Source organism: Indicator indicator, chromosome 29 (assembly GCF_027791375.1).
Source record: "Indicator indicator isolate 239-I01 chromosome 29, UM_Iind_1.1, whole genome shotgun sequence".
Taxonomy (NCBI): domain Eukaryota; kingdom Metazoa; phylum Chordata; class Aves; order Piciformes; family Indicatoridae; genus Indicator; species Indicator indicator.
The window spans coordinates 11,439,388-11,461,620 of record NC_072038.1 but is presented as its reverse complement, the minus strand read 5'-3'; the positions used below and the strand labels follow the sequence as shown (position 1 = coordinate 11,461,620).

Here is a 22,233-nt window from a genome sequence, read left to right as displayed (position 1 = left end):
AGCTGCTTTCAGCAACTCTCTTGATAAAGGCTGTGTGATTCTTCAAGAGTTTCCAGCCTGTGACTGTTACAACCAACCCTGAGCATGGCCTGTTTCAACCCAAGCAGTGTGAGGTTTGGCAAAACTTAGGAATAACTGTAAATTACAAGTTCTGAGTGGCAGCAGCAGGCAGGTCTGGCGGTGGTGACTGCAGAGCTGCCAGTAGAGAAACTCAGGCAAGCAATGCATGAGGGATAAGGGGCTGCTAACCTCCAGGCTGTTGGCAAGTGGTGATTCCAGGGGTGTTGTGCTGGAGAGTGGATTTTATGGACAAGTATCATCCCAGTCGAGGACTGGGCATTCACCTCCAGCCCTGGTAGAAGCATTATGAGGAGCTTCTTCCTAAACTGACCTGGTGTAACAACATTGAGGTGCAGACAGCAGTTGCAGATACACAGATCAGAGGCCCCCAGAACCTTACCAATACACAGAGTGTCTGTGGCACAGCAGCTCTTTGTGAAGAGATGTTAATGTGATGTCTGGTCTTATTAATCCACCTCCCAGTCAAGGAGCCTCGTTAGATATGTTTGATCTGTTTCTAGTATTCCTATCTTGATGATCTTCATCCTTTAATAGTGTGCCAGGCTGGCTTGCCCTAATTTCTGTTAATGTGAATTGGATAAATGAATTGCAGGTTATAAATGGATCTCATCAAAATAGGAGAAACAAAAGAGCACATAACTGAAACATTGGCAGGCTTCCTCTTCAACTAATTGCTTTTGGAGGGAATGATATGCAAATATGCTTGCACCATCCACCAAAGGAACACTGTTGCATCTCTTGTCCACAGCTCACCAGTGCAGTATTACAGGAAGAGGAATCTCTCTGTCTTCAAAAGTGCAGGCAGTGGTTAAGAGGGTCAAGGTAGACTCAGAAGGAACCTAGGAGACAATGTTGCTGAGGTGCTGAAGAGCAGAATCATCTGGGAGCTAGTGCCATGGCTCAGCTGGTGGAGATGAAGACTGGAGCACTGTGCCCTGAAACAGAGAGAGTAAAACTTAGCCCAGTCTGCACCCAGTGTCAGCAGATGAGGTCAGTGCCTTGTCCACATCACAGAGGCACTGGATTCTGCTTTGCAGTAGGAACAGCTCCAGGGCTTCACAAGAAGAGCATTTTTCAGGCGCTAGATGTTAGCCTCTTCTGTAAGAAGTTTGTTCATAAGAATTTGACTGTGAGTTTGCATGCATGCTTGAGGTAGGAGTTCAGCAAACCTGGGTGTAAAACATACCAGCCTCAGATGGCACCCTGCAGGGGACTCTGGGCAGGAGAATCACCAAGCACCCTCTGCAGCAGACTTGCTCCATTGTGTTAGAGGTAATGTGCTCAGAACTGCTCTGCCAGCTGGTTTCCTGTGGTGCCCAGCTCTGCAGATCTGTTTATCTATATGCCCCCTCTCTGTGACCACAGTCTCTTGCCATCCCCTACCTGTCTGGCACTCTCTTAGGTACTTCTCTGGCAGTAAACCAGCCCTTTCTTGTAGTACATAGCTCCTTTTGTCACGATGGAAACAAGGGCAGGAACCCAGTATCTGTTAGGTCACCTCAGTAGCTTTAGTGGCTCTCAGGCATGCAGTGAGATGAAGTTTGTTCTGACCACACAAAAGAGAGTGGCTGGAACTCATGGAGTGTGGAGAAGGTTTATGTGGTCTACTGGGAAAGTGGTTGTGGAATGGAGCATCTCCATCTTGTTCACGTTCCTCTCACTATCCCATGCACAGGAACATGAAGTCCCATAGCAGTGGTCTTCACCACCGTGTGGCAGTGATGACTGAGGGCTGTCAAGATGTGCTCTTAGAAGTGAAATGGTTTGTGGTGTCCAGACCTGTCTTACAGGTGGCTTGTTCTTAGATTCTCATGCTCTGGTCTTTCAGGGCACTGTGGCAAATGCACATCAGGTGTGTTTAGCACTTCAGTTCGCAGCACAGGGCAAGTGGGTTGTGAGCTCAGCTGAGGGGACAGGCGGTAAAGGTGGAAGATGCCGTGCGAGGTGAGATGCTATCAAAGTCGGCCTTCGAGATGTTCTGACCTCTTGTTTCAGGTCAAGTCCTCGCAACCCTTCTGCAGCATCTGACCTCTCCACTTATTCCACCGCCTCTCTGATCAGTAATGAAGAACAATTTGAAGACTATGGGGAAGGAGATGATGTGGATTTTACTCCCAGTAGCCCATGCCCTGATGATGAGACCAGAACCAACGCCTACTCTGACCTTGGCTCATCTGTATCTTCCAGGTTGCTCCTTATTCATTAACAAACACTTTTTCCATTTTTTTCTTCTCTGACCCTCCAGAGTTTGCACTGCTTATACAGACTCACCTTAAAAGCAAAATGTTATCAGCTCTTTTTCTGCCCTTCGAGTGACAGACTACGCTTCATGAGAGCTAGAGCAAATCCATTGTTTGTGATAACCACTGCCGGGTCCTGTTGGAACAATTGGGCTGCTCTGCTTGTAGGGATTTCTTTCTGTTGCAGACAGTTAGGGGCTAGGAGTGGAAGTTACCTGCTGCAGGCTGGAAACGAGCTCATTGCTGAGCACCAGCCCTGATGCAATGGATGGAAGACCTGCAAGAGAGCTGTTTCTCTTTAGTGTTCTGATATGACAAAGCCTTAGCACTAACCTGTCAGGTGGAGTGCTCTGTACAGACAGGGGTTGGTTTGAAACAAGCATCCATATTGACTTTGAACGTCCTGAAGAGCACAACCAAGTTGCTGCTCTCTGTTAGGAGCTGGAAATGCCACTAAACTCCACCAGTTTCCTGCATGTGACCTCAGTCTCTGTAGCTCTGACCAAGTCAGTTGCTGGTTTGAAAATCCTTTCCCAAGCAAGGGAATGGGTGAGCAGGGTTGGAAGAGCTGAGCGTGAAGGTGCTCTAGGATTTGCCTGCTTGGATCAACAGCACACAAAGGTCTTGTGCTTCACTGCTAACACAGGGCCAGCTCACTGCACCCCTCTGTTCTGCATGCAGCCCCCATGTGTTCCCCTCTATTTCAAGCACTTGTAATCCAACTTTGCCACCTCTGGCATGCATGCAGAGCCAGCACCCCTCTCCACTGCCCTCTCATGATGGTGGCTTGTGTCCTTCATCCTCTGTTTCTTTAGGTTTATGCAGCCCTTTTCATTCCCATTCCTGGGGCTCTGTGCTCTTTATGCCATGATTGCTCACTTTTATTTGAGTTTATTTTCTCTTTATCATACCAAGAGCTAATGTTATCTCCCCTTTAGACCTATGTCTGCTCCTCTCTCCTCATTCTAGGGTTCCTTCCATCCTACCATCTGAGGAGGTTTGTGTGACTTCTTCTTACCAGACCACTCTGTTTTTCATCTTCCTGTGTTTCTCTTGGAGAAAAAAAACTCCTCAGGTTGCATGCCAGGGTGTATGGGAAGGTGTGCAACAGACTAATGTAGCAGCTTTTGCTACATACATCACATGGACTCTGTATACCTTTCACTGTTCTTCCAGGCACCCAAACTGATTCTTTCCTCTGACACACAGAGCACATCCTCTGTAACGCCTCAGCCCACACAGGCAGATTTGTCCTGACTCCATCATCAGCTTCAAGTTAGATGAGCTGTGGTTAGATGTGGTTCCCCAAGTCCATTGCCTGTGATTCTGACACACTGCCAAGAGCAAAGCTGTTGTGAGTTGGTTCTATGAGCAGTAACATCTCTCCTTTCCTGCAAACAGTGCTGGCCAAACCCCCCGCAAAATGAGGCATGTTTATAACAGCGAGTTACTGGATGTTTACTGCTCACAGTGCTGCAAAAAGATAAATCTCCTCAACGATTTGGAAGCCAGGCTGAAAAACTTGAAAGCAAACAGGTAAGCAGCCTATTGCAGTGCTTTTAGCAGTGCTCCCCTGGAATGGCAGCAGCTAGCAGCAGGGCAAGAGGAAGGAAGAGCTCTCTCCTTCCCTGTAGCCTGTCCTGGCTTACATGTGTTGTGCTTACTGAACAGTAAGAATTCAGACCTGGACACCTAGCCTCAAATAAAATGCTGTTCTTCATTAGCTAAGTATTTTTCTGACTTAAGGTGCAGGAAGCATTAATAAACTCAAATATTTCAACTGATGAGCTCTTTGATTGCAGAGTGAGAGTGGTATTTCCAGGTTTTTTTCTCAGGAAGTGGGATCTTCTGTGCTGCTTGGTAAAGATGTACAGTTAGCTGCTGTTTTCTCCTGATGGGACGGAGTGATCTGGCAGATCCTTAGCTAATGCATGTAACTTACATACACCTCCTGAAGCTATTGGTCAGCAGAGGTACTTCTTTTCCTGGGGGATTTTTTCTGTCCTCAGGGGAACTTGGAGAAAATGATGAATGCCATGGCAAGAGTTACTTTTGGGGTTCTTTTCAGTTTCAACTTTTTCCTTACATTTCTATCTCTCCCACTCCATCCACTTCCAAACTGTGCTGAGCACTTGGAAAGAATGCAGTGCTTCCAACAATCTTCTAGGGATTTGGAAGGAAATTGTTGGGCTGCTAGCTCCCCCTAGAAACTGAAGGTAAATCCTGCCTGTCTGCTTAGTCTGTGGCACAGAGCACACTGTGCTTGGCCTTCTCTTGATGACACAACAGGTAGGACTTGATATGAAAAATGTCCTGTCCTAACAAGGAGTCTGCTCACACTCAGCCTGTGACCAGCCAGGGCTTTGGTGCTTTTATGAGGGAGGCTGAAGGAAAGCAATATCCTGACAGAGCTGTGTGTCAATGTGCACACAGAGATGTGACATCCTTGCAGCGAGAGCTGCAGCTGGATGTTTTCAGCTGGTTCTAGTGCTGTGGTCTGGAATCCAGTCCTTCGTTTAGATGGACTCCAAAAGGGAGCTGTGGATAGGGAAAGCATCTCAGCTCTGTGATTCTTGTGCTGAACTGACCTGTATGGGGAAGAACAAGCTAACTGTTTATTAATCATCTAAAAACTGGGGATCCAGGATAAATGTCCATCACTAACTCAGTGTCCTTTTGTGCTCTTTCTAATGTTAGTTTCACTCTGATTCACACTGACAAATCTCTGCTAAATTTAACAGTATTGGCAAATTGACTTATTAATGATCACAATAATTTGTGGCTCCACTCACCTTCATGTTGTTGGAAACTGCAACTTTTGACTCAGTCATTTTTTTACTTCACTAAAAATGTCAATAGTGTGTTTTGCTGTGCAATTCAGCTGGAGTTTAACTTGAGATTGAATCCAACACTGCTCAAATAAGTGTTTAATTCTTGTATCATTCCTTCTATATCCATGTAGCCCTAACAGGAAAATATCAAGCACGGCTTTTGGAAGGTAAGAGTCTTCAAATTTTTCATGAATACATGTGGAATCAGCTGTAAAAATTCCATAAGTGAGAGCGGAGGAAGGAGTAAGTTTTGGAAAGCAAAAAGGTGCTAAGACAAGTTTTCAGGGGAAGTGGCCTGTATTTGGGTAGGGATATTACAGAGTATAGAAGCCACTGCTAGTTTTGGAGCAGGCCCCTGGACTGGAAAGAGCTCTGCTGAGAACATAGAGAGTTGCTTCCTTGCCTGCCAACTTTCTTCCTTTATACTGCAATCCATCAGTCCAGCTAGTGCTGCTTTCACTCTCAGAATGTAGGTCTTGTTGTCCTTGTTGCTGAAATGCAAAGGAAAGCAAGAGCATCACTTTAAAAAGGATGTAGAGAATTGTGATCTTCCTTTGAATGAACCAGCCCTGGGCTGGTGGAAGATCCTATAAAAAGCAACAAAGAGCTCACACCCTAGAACTAATGTCATTGATTGTGCTCAGTATGACTTCATTTAGCTGCCAGTCTCTTGTGAGACTTGTGCTTAAGCCGTTGTGATTGTCACTGAAATGACTGCGTGGATTTTAGCTCTGCATGTTCAAAGCACAGAGCCAGGCTGAAAGACACTACCCAGACTCTTTCTCCTCCATCCTCATCAAGCAAATTAATTATCTTTCTGATCTTTCAGACAACTCTTCCACAACAGTAACTTCAGCAGCAGTAATGGCAGCACAGAAGACCTGTTCAGAGACAGTATAGACTCCTGTGATAATGATATCACTGAAAAGGTGAGAAGCTGTGTGCTGCAGTTAATGTACCCAACAAAATCCTGCAGCATGCATCGCTTGGCAAAGCTCTCTTGCTCACAATTAGAATTTCAGAGCTTAATTTTCCTGCTGGCTTTGCAGGGAAGTGTGTCCCTTCTGAAAAGGGTAAATTCCAGCTGGAAACAGTGAAAGGTTGTCTGAAGAGAGATTCTAACTTGATTCTTTTCCACCTCCCCTTCCAGGTAACATACTTAGAAAAAAAGGTGACAGAACTGGAGAATGACAGCATGACAAATGGTGACCTGAAGAGCAAACTGAAACAAGAGAACACCCAGCTGGTTCACAGGTAACCAAGCATGCAGCCTGTTCTCTTTACTGTGTCAGAGCAAAGCTAGGACAAAGCTGCAGGGAGGGAACATCTCTGCCTGTGAAATATAGCCAAGCTTTCTGCATAATGCTGCTAAGATAAGGCCTTGTCTGGGAAGTCCAAGTGGAGCAGGGCTGAATTTTCAGCAGGCACGGACCTTCCAAGCAAGTTCCTTAGCACAGAAATTTAACTGACTTGTACAGAGCCAGCTCTAAGGTTACAAGTTGCCACTGTTTGTTTTCTTGTTTGCAGCAAGAGAAGGCTGGGTCATAGTCCCCACTTCTTGAGACTGAGAATAAAAGAATAATAGATGAACCAATATTACTTAATTCTATACTTATTAGGAAGATTAAATGCCAAGAGAGAGGGTGAAATAAAATGGAATAAAGGAATGGGGAGGAAAGAGAAAGGCAATGAAGTTGTACACTTCTTCTGGAGTGTTTTTGAAGCTGTTACTGAAATGAGATGTGGTTTCCTTAGAGTTCATGAGCTAGAAGAACTACTGAAAGATCAAGAAACATCAGCAGAACAGACCCTGGAAGAAGAGATAAAGAGACATAGGGAAGCATACAGCAAGTATGAAAAAGAGAAGGGCACTGAAATCGAACTGCTGAATACAAGGTAACAAACATCTTGGTGCCATCCTGAACAGAATAGTTCTTCATTTCCGTTTTTATTTTGCACATCAGGGATAGGCTGTTCTCAACCAGGCAGTGCACAGATGGTTCCAGGTTAGTAGCTCTACAGAGTAGCTGTGCAGTTCCATGGCTAATACCCAAAAGCTTGGAGGATGCTTTACATTAATGCTTTCATCCACATGGTGCGTGTAGATGGTTTAGCTGGATATTTGGCATGGATTCAAGGAGGGGATGGTGACCAGCTGTAGCAAACACTTGTGTCTGCTTGTTTTTTCCTACTCATTTCTTTTTAGATACCTGTTGTTAGGTGCATAAGAGTCTGAGGGTCTGTGTAGGATTTTTGGCCCTAGAAACAAGCAAAGAACAGCAGCCAACATCTTATGATTAAAAATGCTAAGATTAGAAAGATTTTCTTGGTCTTTTATCAAGTGCAAGTGAAATGGTTTTTTGAAGCATGTTATTTTGCATGTCTGCATGCTTGAAAAGGCATTTGCTATAAGATTTTTGTTATTGACACAGGGTTCAGCAACTGGAAGAAGAAAATGGGGAGCTGAAATGCACTGTCACGCGACTGAAGTCACAGACAGAGAGATTAGATGAGGTAACAACTCCTAAGAAATTTCACAGCAGCTGCATTGGTGTAAGAGCAAATTTGTGTAGTAATTGATCCAGTTCCTATAGTTTGCCTTCCCTAAGCAACACCATTAATGGAATTTGAACATTGGTCACCTTTTGTGGCAGGAGTGTCCCAAGACAGGCACCAGTTTATGGCCAGCTGCATCTGTAGATTTGGGTTGTAAAACTGGAGGTGGCTCCTGCACTTGCAAGCTGGCTCTGAAGCTCTCCCTTGGTTCCAGGAGAGGCAACGCATGTCGGACAGGTTGGAAGACACCAGCCTGAGGCTGAAGGACGAGATGGATCTGTACAAGAGAATGATGGACAAGCTGAGGCAGAACAGACTGGAATTCAACAAGGAGAGGGAAGCCACACAGGAGGTGGGTATGAAGAGGGATGTGAGACCAAGCAATTGCACCTCATCTGCGTGGGAGCCCATCTGAAAAAGGGTGGGCAGGATGAATACTGAAAATACAACATCCACTGAATGTGTGACAGGGTTGTGTTTCTATGGGAGGGGTATCCACAGGGTGATGAAAGTTGCAGAACACCTAATAAATGACAGTCCCTGACACAAAGGGTTTACATCTCCTTCAGACCTTGCAGCCTTGAATGTGTGCCCTAACATTCCCTTACTATGTTTGCAAGGGGAATTGTGCCTCTGGGACATGAAGCTTAGAGATCAGAGCCACCTCCAGCTCTGCAGTGACCTGTGCTTCCATGGAGGAGCCAGGGGCTGTACTGTAGGACTGTCCTACCTCAGCCAGGCTCACCGAGTGCTGCTGGCAGAGTACAGAGGTGCAGCACAGCTGCTGCCAGGGAGGGCTGGTGGTGTAGGGCTGAGGAGACATGGCCTGCTTGCATGCCCACAGCTCATCGAAGACTTGCGGAAGGAGCTGGAGCACCTGCAGCTCTACAAGCTGGAGTGTGAGCGTCCGGGGCGGGGGAGGAGCTCTTCATCCAGCCTGAGTGAGTTCAATGCCAAGACCAGAGAGGTGGAGATGGAGCATGAAATAAAACGGCTGAAGCAGGTGAGCAGGGAAGGGCCTCTCGGTCCATGTGAAATGTACAGGCTTTGGAGAATGCCTCTAGCTGCGACCCCTAACACCACTGCCTTGAGACTTTGTGCTTCTCACAAGCTCAAGACCCCCACATTGCATCTGGCTGGGGCTTCTTTGCACAGGCAGCATGAATTGTGCACGTGGGAAATGCCTGGCTCAGGCAGGGAGGACTTGTCACCGGTGGCTTAGAGTAGCTGTTAGCTTGCAGCCTTACTCTTTGTCATCCAAGCTACCTGTGATTTTAAGAAGCCATTTCTATTGTAATGAACCCTTGTAGGAAGAAGTTAACAGTGATGTCTTTTCATCCTTAAATAGGAGAATCAGAAACTTCGTGACCAAAATGATGATCTTAATGGACAGATTTTAAGTCTTAGTCTTTATGAAGCTAAAAATCTCTTTGCAACACAAACAAAAGCCCAGTCACTGGCTGCTGAAATTGATTCTGCATCAAGAGATGAGGTAATGTGCTTTTAAAATCAAGTACTACATCCAAAAATAAGCATTTTTCCCTGTAATTAACTGCCAAGGTTGAACTATCTGAAGCTGACAAATGAAGAACAGAAAAATTTGCTTTGCTGGGAGTTCAGGAGTGTTAGAAAATTGCTTTAAATCTAACAGTGGTTTTGGATGCACCTTTTAATGTAAGTCTTCCTTTTGTCTCTCTCAAAAAAAGTTGGAATTGTTAGAATCTCAGTGAACTGTTCTACAATGGATTAATTTTAACATCTATCTTATCGGGTCTCATGGTGATAGGACATTAATTCCATCTAGAAATATCAGAGCTAGTTACTGGAATTTTTACCTTCTGTCCCAGATTTAGTCCTAAGTTACTTCAGTAATGAGCTTTCTCTTGGATCTAAATTTGAGCTGTATATTTCCTATAGCAGAGCTGGGTTCTTGGAGAAAGCAGGTAGCATGCAAGTAGTAACCTGGTAATGCTTTGGGAGATGTTACAGGAGACCCCATTATGGGCTGAGTCAAGCTGGTTTAGCTTCCTTTAAGCTCCAGGACACCTCCCAAGATCAGGCCAATGGATATATGCAAGAGCTGCCAGGGAAAAAGGCAGGTTAGTAATGAAGGACATTGAAAGGAATTGTTTGTCTTTATGCTTTAATTCTTCTGGACAGAATTTTCATTTCTTCTTCAAGAGGAGGCCTGAGACAGACCTTTTTACCCACTTTGTACTTGAATGACCCTGTTGGCTCCTGGGCAGTCCCTTGAAGTGCATACTTGAGTTTCTTGCTGAACCAGAGCACAGTGAATAAAGGCTTTTAATTGTTGAGCTCTAATTAGGTAAAAGCAAATTGGGCCTTTGCTATTGTCAAGAAAAGTCTTTATTTCTCCTTCTGAATCTCATGACTCTGGCTCATGCAAACACTTCCCCTCTCAGAGGAGGAAAGTGCCTCCCTTACAACTGTGGCCCAGGCTTAGTAACCCTCACAGACCTGCAGAAATGTTTGGCCTTTGTGCCATTTTTCCTGTAAAATCAAAATGAAGGCAAGAAACTACAGATTAGGATGGGACTTCTATGAATGATGATGAAAATGAACATGATAGAGGGGCAGCCCATAGTGGTCCAGTAGGAACCAGCAAAATCCTTGTTCTGCTCAGCAGCTTTTCATGCCAAGTGATTTAGATTTTGCGTTGAGTATTGAGAAGCTGCTGCCCTGAGATGGAGCAGCTCATCCACGGTTTGGATGCTGAGTGGATTGATGTGGTAGATAGGGAATGTTTCAAATGACCTACAAAAGGTATTTGGTGATGACTGTTCACTACCTCCCTTAACAGTAAACATTCCTAACACAGAGATTGCTTCTAATGCAGATACAGGCAGGAGCTGGAGGTAGAATACCCATGAAAAAGGGGACCTGGTGATCCTGAGCAGATGCTACTCTCTCACCTGTTTGAATTTCATGCTGCTATATAAACTAGTGAGAATCCTTCAGGAATAACTCCCAAATGTTGTGTTTCAGCTCATGGAAGCCCTTAAAGAACAGGAAGAGATCAATTACAGATTGCGACAGTACATGGACAAGATCATTTTGGCAATCCTAGACCATAACCCTTCTATCTTGGAAATAAAGAATTGAGGAGAACATGAGAAGGGAAAGCAGCAACTGCCTGACATTTCTGCACATGCCACTGGATCTAAACACCACTCTGATACTGTAACTGAAGCTATAAACAAATCCATACCCACTAGGTGTGAGTGTGGGCACACGGCTGTGTTTCTATGACATTTGGTACACTGTTGTTTGTCCTTGGATTGGCTTGGGTAGACTTTTTTTTTTTTCCCCATGCACTTTCAATACCTGTGATAAGATGGATTCTGTATATTAATGTAATAACAATAGAACTGGATCATGCTCTTTTAGATACTGGACAAAATGACTCTACCTCTAGTTGTAAAGGTGGAAAAAAAAAAAGACAATGGAAACATGGATTGGCCCTAACTTCAGGAGCAAAAATTGTTCTTTTGTTCTTCCAGGAATTTGGGTGCCACAAACCAGTTAACATCCCCAGGTTCAGTTCCTGACTGGTGCTGACTGTGCAATTTCCTGTTTGATTTAGCTTTAGTGCTTAAACCACGTGTAGGATTAAAAAAAGCCAAACTTTAGAGAAAAGGAAAGACACAAATTAAAAGGGAAGAAGAGGAAGATGTTGCAGAATTGTTGCTATTTGTGGAAAATCACTATCCACTTGTTTGCCACTGTCAGCACAAAGTGCTTGTTATGTGAGATCACTTTGGAGCCTGCTCTGGGATGCTTTGAGCCAGCCTGCTCTATAGTATGTGCGTGTGCATGTCTGGGTTTTATGCCAGGGTCCTGGTAGCATTGAGGCTAAGAAACTGTTTTCAAATCTGTTCCCCTATTTTCAGGGGTTTATTATGGCCATTAAGATGAGTTCTGGGATCCTGCCCCTTCCCCTCACCCTTAGTTTTAAGGATTTCACTGAAGGAACACATTACATTATGCTTCTTATTAAAAATAAATGAAAAAAAATCACAAAACCAAAACCCAACCAACCAAAAAAACAAACTAGAAGAATTGCATGAACTAGTTTGCTTCAGAGGGAGGAGGAGCAGCCCTTGAAAGCATGTGTTGAGTTGCCTTCCCTCCCCAGACTCACTGCACTCCTTTGAGTCTGACATTTTGTGGGCAAGCTGTGGATAGGACCAGCTGGGTCCTGACACTGAAGAGAAGTCTGCTGCAGAGGGACTTCTACCTGTCAGGCAATACAAAGAGTTTGGTCTTGCAGAAGTTGCCACTACACCCATGCATATCGAAAGCTCTGCCCAGGGAACACATCCTGACTGAGATGAGCACTTGTGCAGGTGCTTAGCTTTCACCATGTGCTGTGGCTGCTCACAGGAGTCCGTGGGACAGAACATGAGCTTTAAAGTTGAGTCTGTGCTGAAATGCTGCCTTAAGTAAGGATGGACTTCAACATGTGCCTGTGCTCTCCTGAGCTGCATCTGTGTGCTGTAGGGCTAGGGCCTTTTTAACTAATAATGTAGCTTAGGGAAGGAGCTTGTGGAATTGTTTGGATAGTGGAATGCTAAAAAAAAAAATATTCCATGCTTTTTTTTTTTTTTTAAGTCAGTATTTCTCACTTTTAATTCACACCAATTGGCACAGAAAAAGAGACCCAGGTAGCTGGCTTTCCCCAGGGCACAGAGGTGGTTCCTCTATTCAACACACTCCCCAGAAGGATGTTGCAGTAGCAATGACTGTGCTTTTCTGTGTATTTTTTGCTGTTGGCAGTGTCCTGCCCCTAGTATTCTCTTGATGTATCTTGGTGTGTATATGTGATGTGTTTTTCCTGCATTTGAATACATAAACCATGTATTCAGTTATGGATGTAAATACATATATATTTTTCTGCAGTCTCTGTGCTCTTGCCTTCAGTGATGTGTTCCTCGAGTGATGGGAAGGGAGAAAGTTGAAACATTCTTGAAGGCAAGAAAATAAAACTGGTTTCTATTGTATCTGCATTAGGCAGGTAGAAAGTGACTGGAAAGGGACCAGAGAAGTAACTATGGGACATGATAGCCAGCACACAGAGTCTGCAGGACTGGAGTGCTATGGGAGGGATGGCACAGCTCTGTTCAAACAGTGATGTCTCAAGGCTGGTTTCCTGAGGCTCTAGGGTAACCTGGGGGAAGGAATTGCAAGATTCCCCCCTTGCCACCTGGGGATGGTGTTAAATGTCCTGTGCTAAATTGCAGCAGCTTCTGATTGTGGAGAAGCAGGTGGAACAGCCTGGACACCCCACACATGCACCTTTCCCACCTGCTGCTGTTTCTGGATGTGCCACCCAGAAGGTAAGAGAGGAGCAATTAAGCCACTTAAGGTTAAGGGTGCTACTTACAGCTCCCTGCCCACAGGACTCTTCACCTGCACTTAAAGATGGCATTACCCCTGTGTGGTGCTGTCTGTTGGTTGTGAAAGGACTTTGTGCTGCTTACAGACCCCAGGGAAGTGTCTCAGGGTGGCAGGTGGATGCTGCTAGCTGCTGTGACTAGCAGGGCTGGCTGAAGCAGCAGCCCTGCTGATGGAGCTGCCTGACTTTGGTAAGTAACTCTTCTCTCCTGAAGTGGATTTTATTATGGGTGAAGCTGTTGCAGGTCAGTCTGGTGACTGATGTTTTCCCCTAAATATTTTTTAAAGTAAAAATAGCTTTTTAGCTTCAAAGTTTTAATAACCTAAAGCCTATTCAGTTCTCCATCAGGCTAACCCCACACACAAGCTACTGCAGAAAAAAAAACTCTTTATAAACTTTATCTGAAATGTTCTCTCTCAAGAGTTTTCCTGATATTGGCTGCTTCCCTCCAGACATCAGTCTCTGCTGCTGCCTAGTTCTGGTTTTGGAGTGTGGTGCTGATTGAACACTACAATGACACCCAAAGAGGCAGCCTTTTGAGTGACTTCTATTAAAGTTAGAGCTGTTTGGGAATTGGTCAGGTTTTGAAGTGCAGCAGTGACAAGCTGTAATCATCCCAGTTTAAGGAGGTTTTCATCTGCCTTTTGTGTGGTCCTGAAGACTAGTTACGTCTCATCTGTGTGGCAAAACATAGCTGATTCTCATGATGTATTAGCACATGGGGTGGATAAGCCTGAAGTCCATCCAGGTAAGGGATCATGGACACATTCCTGTGAGTTTTCCCTTGCTCCTGTGTAGCTATCCCATTGTATGCTCTACTTGCACACTGTTTACAAGGCACAGCCCTCCTAGCTTAGCTTAACAAGAGAACATTACAGGTAAGGACAGCAGCCTGGTAAGAGAAACATCTGCAGCCGGGGTCTCTGTACCATGGCTTGCCACAATGTGGAGCCAGCTGACAGAGCTACTACCTTGTGCTCTTCCGACTTTGGGGGTTTAACTTCCTGGCTTAAGTCTCAAAGTCTTGTACAACTGAGAGCAGTGCCAGGTATTCAAAAGTGATTAGAGAGGGATTACTTTTTACTAACACTTTACACCTAATGAAAACATATCATAACAAACACAGACTTGTGTGGTATAGTCTGGACACCTGCCCCTAGAATTGGTGTTTCTGTGTGAGGTAGGTGTTGTTAGCTGACAGCCCATGTGTCACAGCTGTACCACTTTCATGTCACTGTTCTCAGCAGTGACATTCACCCTGCCAAACCCCTGCTACACCACAGTGCCCTGGCAAGGGGCACCCAGGTGATTGCTCTGGCAGGAACAAATTGAGTGCACATAGAGTGAGTGGTGCAGGAGGGCTGCAGCTGCTCATCCACCCAGAGTAGTGATCTTACACTGCCCAGCATTAGCCCTATTTAGTGGAGCACCTTATCCATAGCTAAATTATTATGAGTTTGGAGAAAGGAGGTCAAAAGAGGAACACTCCAGCAGGGCAGTAAATGTTGCACTGGCAGTATGTTTAAATACTGAGTTCTCAGAGAACTAACTGTACAGGGGGGTGTGGTAGCCATTTGTTTTGCTTTGTTGCACAGACTGTACTAAACATTTTCCTGCATGGTTCTGTATTTTGGTACTTGTGCCTTTCTCTGTTGCGAGGATACATTTTACTGTCACATTTTATCTCCTCTTTTGGGCACTTTTCTTATCCCACTTTCTTTGTTGGATCTTCCTGGTTCTCATGGAATGTACATGTGTATATATAAAATAGATCAGATTTGTATTCATGTGCCTCCGAGATGTAAAAAAAAGTCCTCGTTTTGTACAGGTTTTTTAGAAGCACTAGGGCATGATCTGAATTATGTAGCAAAATTAGCAGTTCTTTGTCTCCTTTTGGAAGTGTTGTGTTGGAGGGCTGCTCTCTTTTGTATGGCAATGTCACATACACGCTCCCCAGATTTATTGCTCTAGTGTCCTTACAAGACCAATTCTATCCACTTGTTGGTTTCACTTAATTCAAAATAATAAAACACTCAACTAAATGTTACAGTTCTGACTTGGTGATTATAGTTTTTGTTCATGCTGAAGCCAGTTTGCTTCTTTTTATACTTGAAATGGACACCAAAATTTCATTTGAAAATGTTTCCCGTTTCAGGTTCACTTCAGTTCTGGGATTGTTTTTGTGGTGTTGGCAAGAGATTGACTTTGCCAATTGAAATGGAAGGAGAAATAGCATTACCAGCTCATGGACTTTTCTTAGAGAGGGTAAATTGCTTTAGATCACTTCACTTCCTGGCTTCTGTGGCAGCTTTTCCTAGGGACAGATCATGGATCTGTGTGACTGGAGACCTTTCCCCTTTTGGATGTGAGGAATTGAGCATCTCACTTTTGCTCTTTTGGCAAATGCTGAATAAGCTTCTTACATGGGGTCTGCAGCACAGCACTCTCCTGCAGCATTCGGGAAGCTGAATAGATGTGTTGTGAGACTGGGCCATCTGTAACTTCGTCCTACAAGTGTCCTTCCCTCCCACCACCCTCTTCCTGAGCTGGTGCTTTCATTTCTTGAGTGTTGACCCCCTCATCTGGTGAGATGCTTGAACTGTTCTCCCTCTCACATCTCGTGGTTTATCAATACCCACTCACTGGCCCCTAGACACAGATTTCAAATTGTTTATTTGTTGATCAGAAATCATATGTTCCATTCTCAGTGAAGAGCACTTTTTAAACTGAATTTGGCACCCACCTGACATTGTAAAGCTGCCTTAGAAGCAAGGAGGTGGGTTTACTTTTTACTGCAAAGGCTGCTTGGTATGAAAGTGAGCAAAGTCCACTTGCTCTATTGTTCCTGAAAACAAACAAACAAAAAACCCAAACAAACAACTGAGAAAAGCAGCCAGCTAGAGAAAAGCAGCCAGCCAAATTGGCATATGAGTATTTTTAATCTCATTCTGTGATTTGCACCACCAGTGAAGTGCTGTCAGTACTATTGCAATGTGCCATTACACTGTTTTCTCTGTATTTTCATGAAATGCTTTCTGGGGACAATAAAGCTGTCCTTGCTGTTGTGGATCCTTTCAGGTAGCTGTAAGGTACAATCAGATATGTAAATAAATTATTTGCTCTTCCTGCATGACTAAAAACCTTGTCTGTAGTGGGTGACTGATTGAATGTCCCTCCTCACCTGCATCCACCTCTCTTTCTGTACTTGATGGATTGTGGTTCTGCTCTCACCTGCCCAAGTGCCAGCTTCATCAGCTTGGCCTGAGTTACAGCGGTGCCACTAGGGAGTGGCTGTCCCGGCACAGGTTCTGTCTGACAGCCGCAGCTGTGCTCAATTCCCAAGAATTGGGTGGATACCTAATGCCAAAGCCTCACAGGACCACCCCGTTAATTCCCCACCCACAGCGCTCCCCTTCTCAGCTGATGGAGCTCCAGCTGGGAGCTGTTTGCATGATTTGGAGCCAGCTTGTTAAAGTGATTGAAGCAGAATTCGTTACTGACCCGTGCGGCTGACGAGCCCGGGCTCGGCTCCTGTCCTGGGGAGCCGCGAGCTGCTGTGAGGACGGCGCTGCCTGCAGCCGCCTCCTCAGGGCGGTCTGGCACTGTGCATGGTGTGGCCTCATGTGGCCAGCACTGACCACCCCAGGGCACTGGACAGAAGAGGTTTACAGCTAAATTAAAGATAACAGATTCCCTCTGCGCACCTGAGAAGCCGGAGGGGGTGCTCTGCCCTGGGTGGCCCAGCGGCCCCCTGCATGTTGCTAAGGCCTCGGCAGCAGCCACAGCTCTCGGGTGTGCTCCCAGCAAAGGTTGCATGTGAGGGGCCAGGACCGTGGTGAAGAACTCTCGGGCAGCATTGGCAGCTGGGACCCATCACCCAGGAAGCAGTGGAGACAGGAGGAGACCCTAGGCCTGGTGCAGGCTCAGGGAGAACTTGCCAAGTCACCATCAGCACAGGCTCTCTCTGAGGCGGGAAGGCAGAGGACACAGCGGTGCCTGCAGGCCGCCCGCCCCCGACCAACGTTCTGAGGTAAATTTCTTTTATCTTCTCCTGTTTGAGCTGCTAGACCTGCTGGTCTGTTCTATGGCCGTCATTTTAGAGTCAAATAACAGGCTAGTAAGTGAGTATCTGCTCGGGTGCAAGGCTGCTTTTTGCAAGGAGTGAGGAGAGGGCGCCATGGGCCCAGGGCTGGTATCTGTGGGCACTGTTACCAAAAAATGGGGTCTGTTATTTTGGGGAAATGCTGCTGGAAGAGGGGCAGCTGCAGTCAGCCTACAGAGACATTGGGTACTTCTCACTGGGGAAAAAGGGTGCCTTTCTGTGGTGTGCTGGGGAGACTCCTGGGGGAAGCAGCAAAGCAAGCAGCCCCGTGCAGCTCGCTGCCCTGTCCTCCCTGCCCAGCAGCAGGTCAGAGGGAAGCCATCAGGGTTAGCAGGGAAATGCCAGCAAAGCCCACACTGGCATGGCCATGTAGCTCACGGCTGTGCTTCTGCAGTGGGATTTAGTGGCTTTAAAGTTAGCCTTCTGCAAAGCTACTGCTCCCACCCCACTTCACTAGGTGTCACTTGCACCCTTGATGTGGAAAAAAAACATGACTGTTCTGCACCCGTGTGATTGATGGTGAGTGGTGTAAAGCCAGAGAACCAGGCCTCCATGCGTGTTGCAAGTTCTCTGCTCCCAGAGGGGCTGGAAGAAAGAGAGGAAGGGAAAGGAAATGAAAAGGCTTCACTGAGCAGTTCAAGTTGTGGGGCCAATACTTTCTTTTAAAAAGCATTATAGTGATCTTCAAGTGACCATAGTGTGCAAACTGCTTTGATTTGGCTGTCAGTGGTTTCTGATCCTGGTGCATGTTGTTACAGTGCCATCCCATGGGGTTGCTGGACAGCTTTTCTCCTCAGGGTAGGGATATTTGGGGAATTGGAGCAAAACCAGTGTATGAGTAATCCACAGAGCAACTTACCTGTGTGTTCCTGTCTTAGGCTTCCCTGTTCCCAAATTCCTCACGGCAATGAGATGTTGGATATTCAGATTTATAACAGCAGGCTCAAGGAAAATCCCCCACTGTGTATGTTAAATCACTTCACCTGAGAGCCCAGGAGCAGTTTTCTTCCCAAATCTCAGCAATTCAAGCTAGCGTGCTGTACTACTGACCTACTTCCAGAGCAGTTACTCACTGGTATGCAAGAAAGACACACTGGGAAAGTAAAACAACTATTTCTCTGAGGACATGAATACATCGCTATGTACCTCACCAAGTTTGTAGTAGTTTCTAACAAATTGTTTTTCCTATTAGACTGGGGAGAGCCAAGACCCCTGGTCACCAGGAATTAAAGCGTAGAACTCCTAGGAGGTGATTGTTATCTTTTACTTTTTTTTTTTTTTTTTTTTGGCGGGAGGTGAGGGGGGGATGAGAAGGGAAAGAGGGTTTGAAGTCAGGTTAAATGAGGCAGAGCAGGAAATAGATTTCAGGAGCTGTGACTCCTGAAAACTTGGATGGTGGCAAGGAGAGTGGTTGCAAAGAGGAAATACATCTGATGTGAGCACTGCACAAGTGCACCAGGCAGCTCCCAAGTCTGTCAGCAGGCTCTGATCTCCTCATGTTGGTTTGGCACATGCAGCTCAGCATAGCAGTCTCAAAGCTAGGACTTTGCTGCTTTCCTCTGCTCTGTTTGCTGTTCTTGATGGCCCATGTGACACCATTTTTGTGAGCTCTGTGATGGCAGACAGGGGTCTGGGATGTGTCACTCCACTCTAAATGTCTTTTGACCCATGTAATGCTGAAGAGAGACTCTCCCAGCTGGCATGTTCCTTGAAAGCACTGTTCCCTCACATCGAGATCTCTGTCCTTAGAGTGGTGAACAGTCAGGGTCATTAATATTTTGATGCCATAATGTTGTAACATAAGGTTTACAACTAGGGTGCAGGCTGTTGGTGAAAAGAAAGAAGAGTTGAGCTGTGGCACCAAAATGAGGTAGATGAACTGTAGCTACTGAAGGGCTGCACTCTCTCTGTCCCTGTTGTACTGTAGCACATCAGATTGTGGTTTATGTAACGCAGTCTTATGGTCACTGTGTGGCTTTTCTTTATGTGCTTAGGCTTTTACTTAAAACCTGAAGGCTCATGGGGCAGGACTGATCTGAGCCCTTCTGCCATCCTCTGCTTTACCTGAGTGCTTCTCCTGTGTGAAAGAGAGATAACCCTGGACCAAGCCTGTCCTTCAGCCTCCTTGTTCAAAGCATGGCCTAAGGACCCAAGCCCTGGTTGGGCAAAGCAGCAGAGTGTGTTTGAGGGGAGTGCCTTGAAGAGCAGCAGCAGCAGTTATTGTTGAACTACTGCTTAACTCTGGGTTAAAGGTGCAGCCCCAAAGCCTCCCATCAGGGGTGGTGGGTGGTTGCAGCCAATCTTCCTCGCAGCAGAGAATGGCCAGCCTCTTCACACCCAGGCTGCCAGAGCTGGGGAGGGAGGAGCAGCACTACCATGGCATGGCTGCAGTGCTGCTCCCCAATCAATCAGGGCATCAAGAGTAAAGCTTTTAGCATCAGAGAGTGGCTTGGAAGTGTTAACACCTAAAAATGGGACTTACCCTTTGGAATGAGCTGTTCATCCATCCCACACGTGTTTCATTAATTTGTGCAAGGAGCATATTGCAGATGCAGTGTGTGCTCTTGTAATGAAGGTTGTGTAGCTGGGATCTGGTTAAACAGGCACCGGTGCCTGGATACATGTTCATAGGTATAAAGTAAAGGGAGGGATTTGGATTATGTTCTGTCTGACAGGCAGGCAGTTCTAACTGGGGTTGGATTGTTTTAATTTCTTTTTGGGTTGGGTTTTTCAGAAGGCATGTGTAAGCCTCAAACCACCACATTACTTTCTACTGCCCAGCAATGGTTGAAAACTGGAAACCAGGAAGAGAAATTTCAGTGTGAAGCCAAACAATGGTTCCAAACCACATCCTTCAGATTCTTCTCCCCTGTCCTGCAACTAGTGGTGATAAAAAAGAGAGCTGATTCATTTCTTGGGTCTTAACCAAGTATTAGCCATCAGACTAAATATTTGGTAGCTGGAAACCCAAAGGAGGAAATATTAATAATGTAGTATTGTGTTTATGATTTATGCCAGTATGATTTTACCATGTAAACAGAAGATAATGGGATTGAAGTAAAAAGGAAATAGTTCCTGACACAAACCCGTGTTGGATCGCCTGATACTATCCCAAGGGAAGGGGTGGAAACGCTGTTGCTTGGCACAGGGAGAGAGATGGGAGCAGCATGCCAGGGGCAGGAGCAGCGCTAAGCCAGGTCCCGGTGCTGCGAGCAGGCCTTGTTCCCATCGCTCCTGCTCCGGGAGGGACGCTCCCTCCCTCCCCGCAAACAGGGAGACGGGGCCGGAACAGTCCCTCTAGCAGGTGCCGGGCCCTGGAGAGCGGCAGGGCTGGGGGTGTGAGCTCAGCACTGGCATTTCTCATGCCAACTCTCCGGTTTGGCTCCTGCGGCAGCTCCGTGTTTCGGTAGCGATGCACAGCGTTACCGTCGTGAGAAAGGTCAGCAGCTGTCGGCCAGGAGAGGCAAAGCCGCTGCTCACCCCCCCATTTGAGGGTCTATTTGGGCAGCGCTGGTGATGCCGCCGAGCCCTGACGAGGGACTCAGCGCGGGGCACGCTGCCCAGGTGGCTTCAGTAGAAAAAGGTGTCCGAGGGACCTTGCTCAGCCAGGGAAGGGCCCGGCCGCGCTCCTGTCCCAGGTTCCGCGGGGCCAGCCTCGCCCGTTCCTGGTGCCCCGCCCTGCACGTTCCTGCAGCAACCCTCGCGAAGTGGGCGGGGCTGCAGGGGATGGTTCGGCGCGGCGGAGCCCGGTCGGTGCCGCCGGCGGCAGGTCCCTGGGGCGGGTCCGATCCCGGCGGGCGGTTTGTTGGCTTCCACTGGCGGTGCGGGGGTGCAGTTAGCCCGTCAGGCGCGGTGGCCAAGTGGTAAGGCGTCGGTCTCGTAAACCGAAGATCGCGGGTTCGAACCCCGTCCGTGCCTGCCGAGGCAGCGCGGTACGCTGGCAGCCCCGCGGCGGGGAGGCCGCGGACGCCGCCTCGTTTGCGGCAGCTTTTTGCTCTCGGCCGCGGGTGTCCCGGATCCGCTCCGGGCCGCAGAGCGGATGCGGAGCCCAGAGAGCGGGGCAGTACAGGCCGTGGATGGCAGCAGTCCGTTTGGACTTGCACCGTGAAGCCCGTGGAGTGGTGGTGGTTGCCACGTGTGTTTACCGGAGGCGCTGTGGTGAGAACACGCGTGGCATCCACGCAGACGGTGAGCTGGCGAGAGCCGACACGGGGATTGCAGGCTGGCTTCAGGGAGCGAGGGTGTGGGACCTGTTCGGGCCCCTGTAGCTTCGGTGTTGGGTGTTTTCTCCCGGGCATTACACCGGCGTAAGCCAGCACAGTACCCGCTTTCTTGCCGGAGGGATTGCTCAGTTTTGTCTCGGAGCAGTTGTCCTAAGCACAGTGAATCACAGTTAAACAAAATCTGATGTTAGCACTGCATTGCTATAGGGAAAGTGCTGGGTGAGTTGCAAGTGATGAATCCCTCCTGCTGTTACTTCATAGGTGCTGGGATTGATGTAATTCCCCCATAGAGACCTTCAGTGGTAAAGAGAGGCTGAATCCTGGAATAAACAAATACAGCTACAAAAAGCATGGTGCAATTGTACCCTTTACACTAGAACTATCCTCGGTTGCTGGGTTAATACGTGAAGCTTTACACATGTGCTGCCTCTAGAATGTCACTTTGATTATTGTTGCTTTCAGACAGCTTAAAATATGTGAACAGAATCATTTCACTGCGAAATCACAACAGCCAGGTAGCTGGGAAGAGCAAAGGAGCCTCTTCTAGACAAATAGCTGCTTCCTTTGATGCTTGGAAAAGCTGCAACTGACTGAGTAGGAGGCTGTTTGTCTTTCTCAAAGTACTGGAAATGTGTGTAAGATGTTTCGGGAGACTTGCACTAAACAGTTGTAGAGTATGTTAATAATAAGCCATAAAAACCCCGTGGTATGTTTTGATATAAAACCAAGAAATGCAGTCTAGAACTTGTTTGGGGAAATGTAGACACAATTTTACTTGGAAAAT

The 22,233-nt window shown here is 46.7% G+C and overlaps 1 protein-coding gene and 1 non-coding gene across 3 annotated transcripts in view; both read left to right on the top strand.

Moving 5' to 3' along the window:
* Nucleotides 1–10,831, top strand: part of RAB11FIP4 (RAB11 family interacting protein 4) — a 113,477-nt gene extending 102,646 nt beyond the window's left edge. The window contains exons 5-15 of one of the 2 annotated variants that reach the window (XM_054393812.1): nucleotides 2,077–2,268; nucleotides 3,723–3,857; nucleotides 5,284–5,319; nucleotides 5,982–6,081; nucleotides 6,303–6,406; nucleotides 6,908–7,048; nucleotides 7,585–7,666; nucleotides 7,923–8,060; nucleotides 8,553–8,711; nucleotides 9,057–9,200; nucleotides 10,715–10,831. In XM_054393812.1, coding sequence (XP_054249787.1) covers nucleotides 2,077–2,268; nucleotides 3,723–3,857; nucleotides 5,284–5,319; nucleotides 5,982–6,081; nucleotides 6,303–6,406; nucleotides 6,908–7,048; nucleotides 7,585–7,666; nucleotides 7,923–8,060; nucleotides 8,553–8,711; nucleotides 9,057–9,200; nucleotides 10,715–10,831 — 1,348 coding nt within the window. The remainder of the gene's footprint in view (nucleotides 1–2,076; nucleotides 2,269–3,722; nucleotides 3,858–5,283; nucleotides 5,320–5,981; nucleotides 6,082–6,302; nucleotides 6,407–6,907; nucleotides 7,049–7,584; nucleotides 7,667–7,922; nucleotides 8,061–8,552; nucleotides 8,712–9,056; nucleotides 9,201–10,714) is intronic. The other variant, XM_054393813.1, reaches the window with a different exon arrangement.
* A 10,241-nt stretch (nucleotides 10,832–21,072) lies between these two features.
* TRNAT-CGU (transfer RNA threonine (anticodon CGU)) lies at nucleotides 21,073–21,144 on the top strand. The gene has a single exon. It is a non-coding gene; the product is annotated as a tRNA-Thr (tRNA).
* The last annotated feature ends 1,089 nt before the right edge of the window (nucleotides 21,145–22,233 follow it).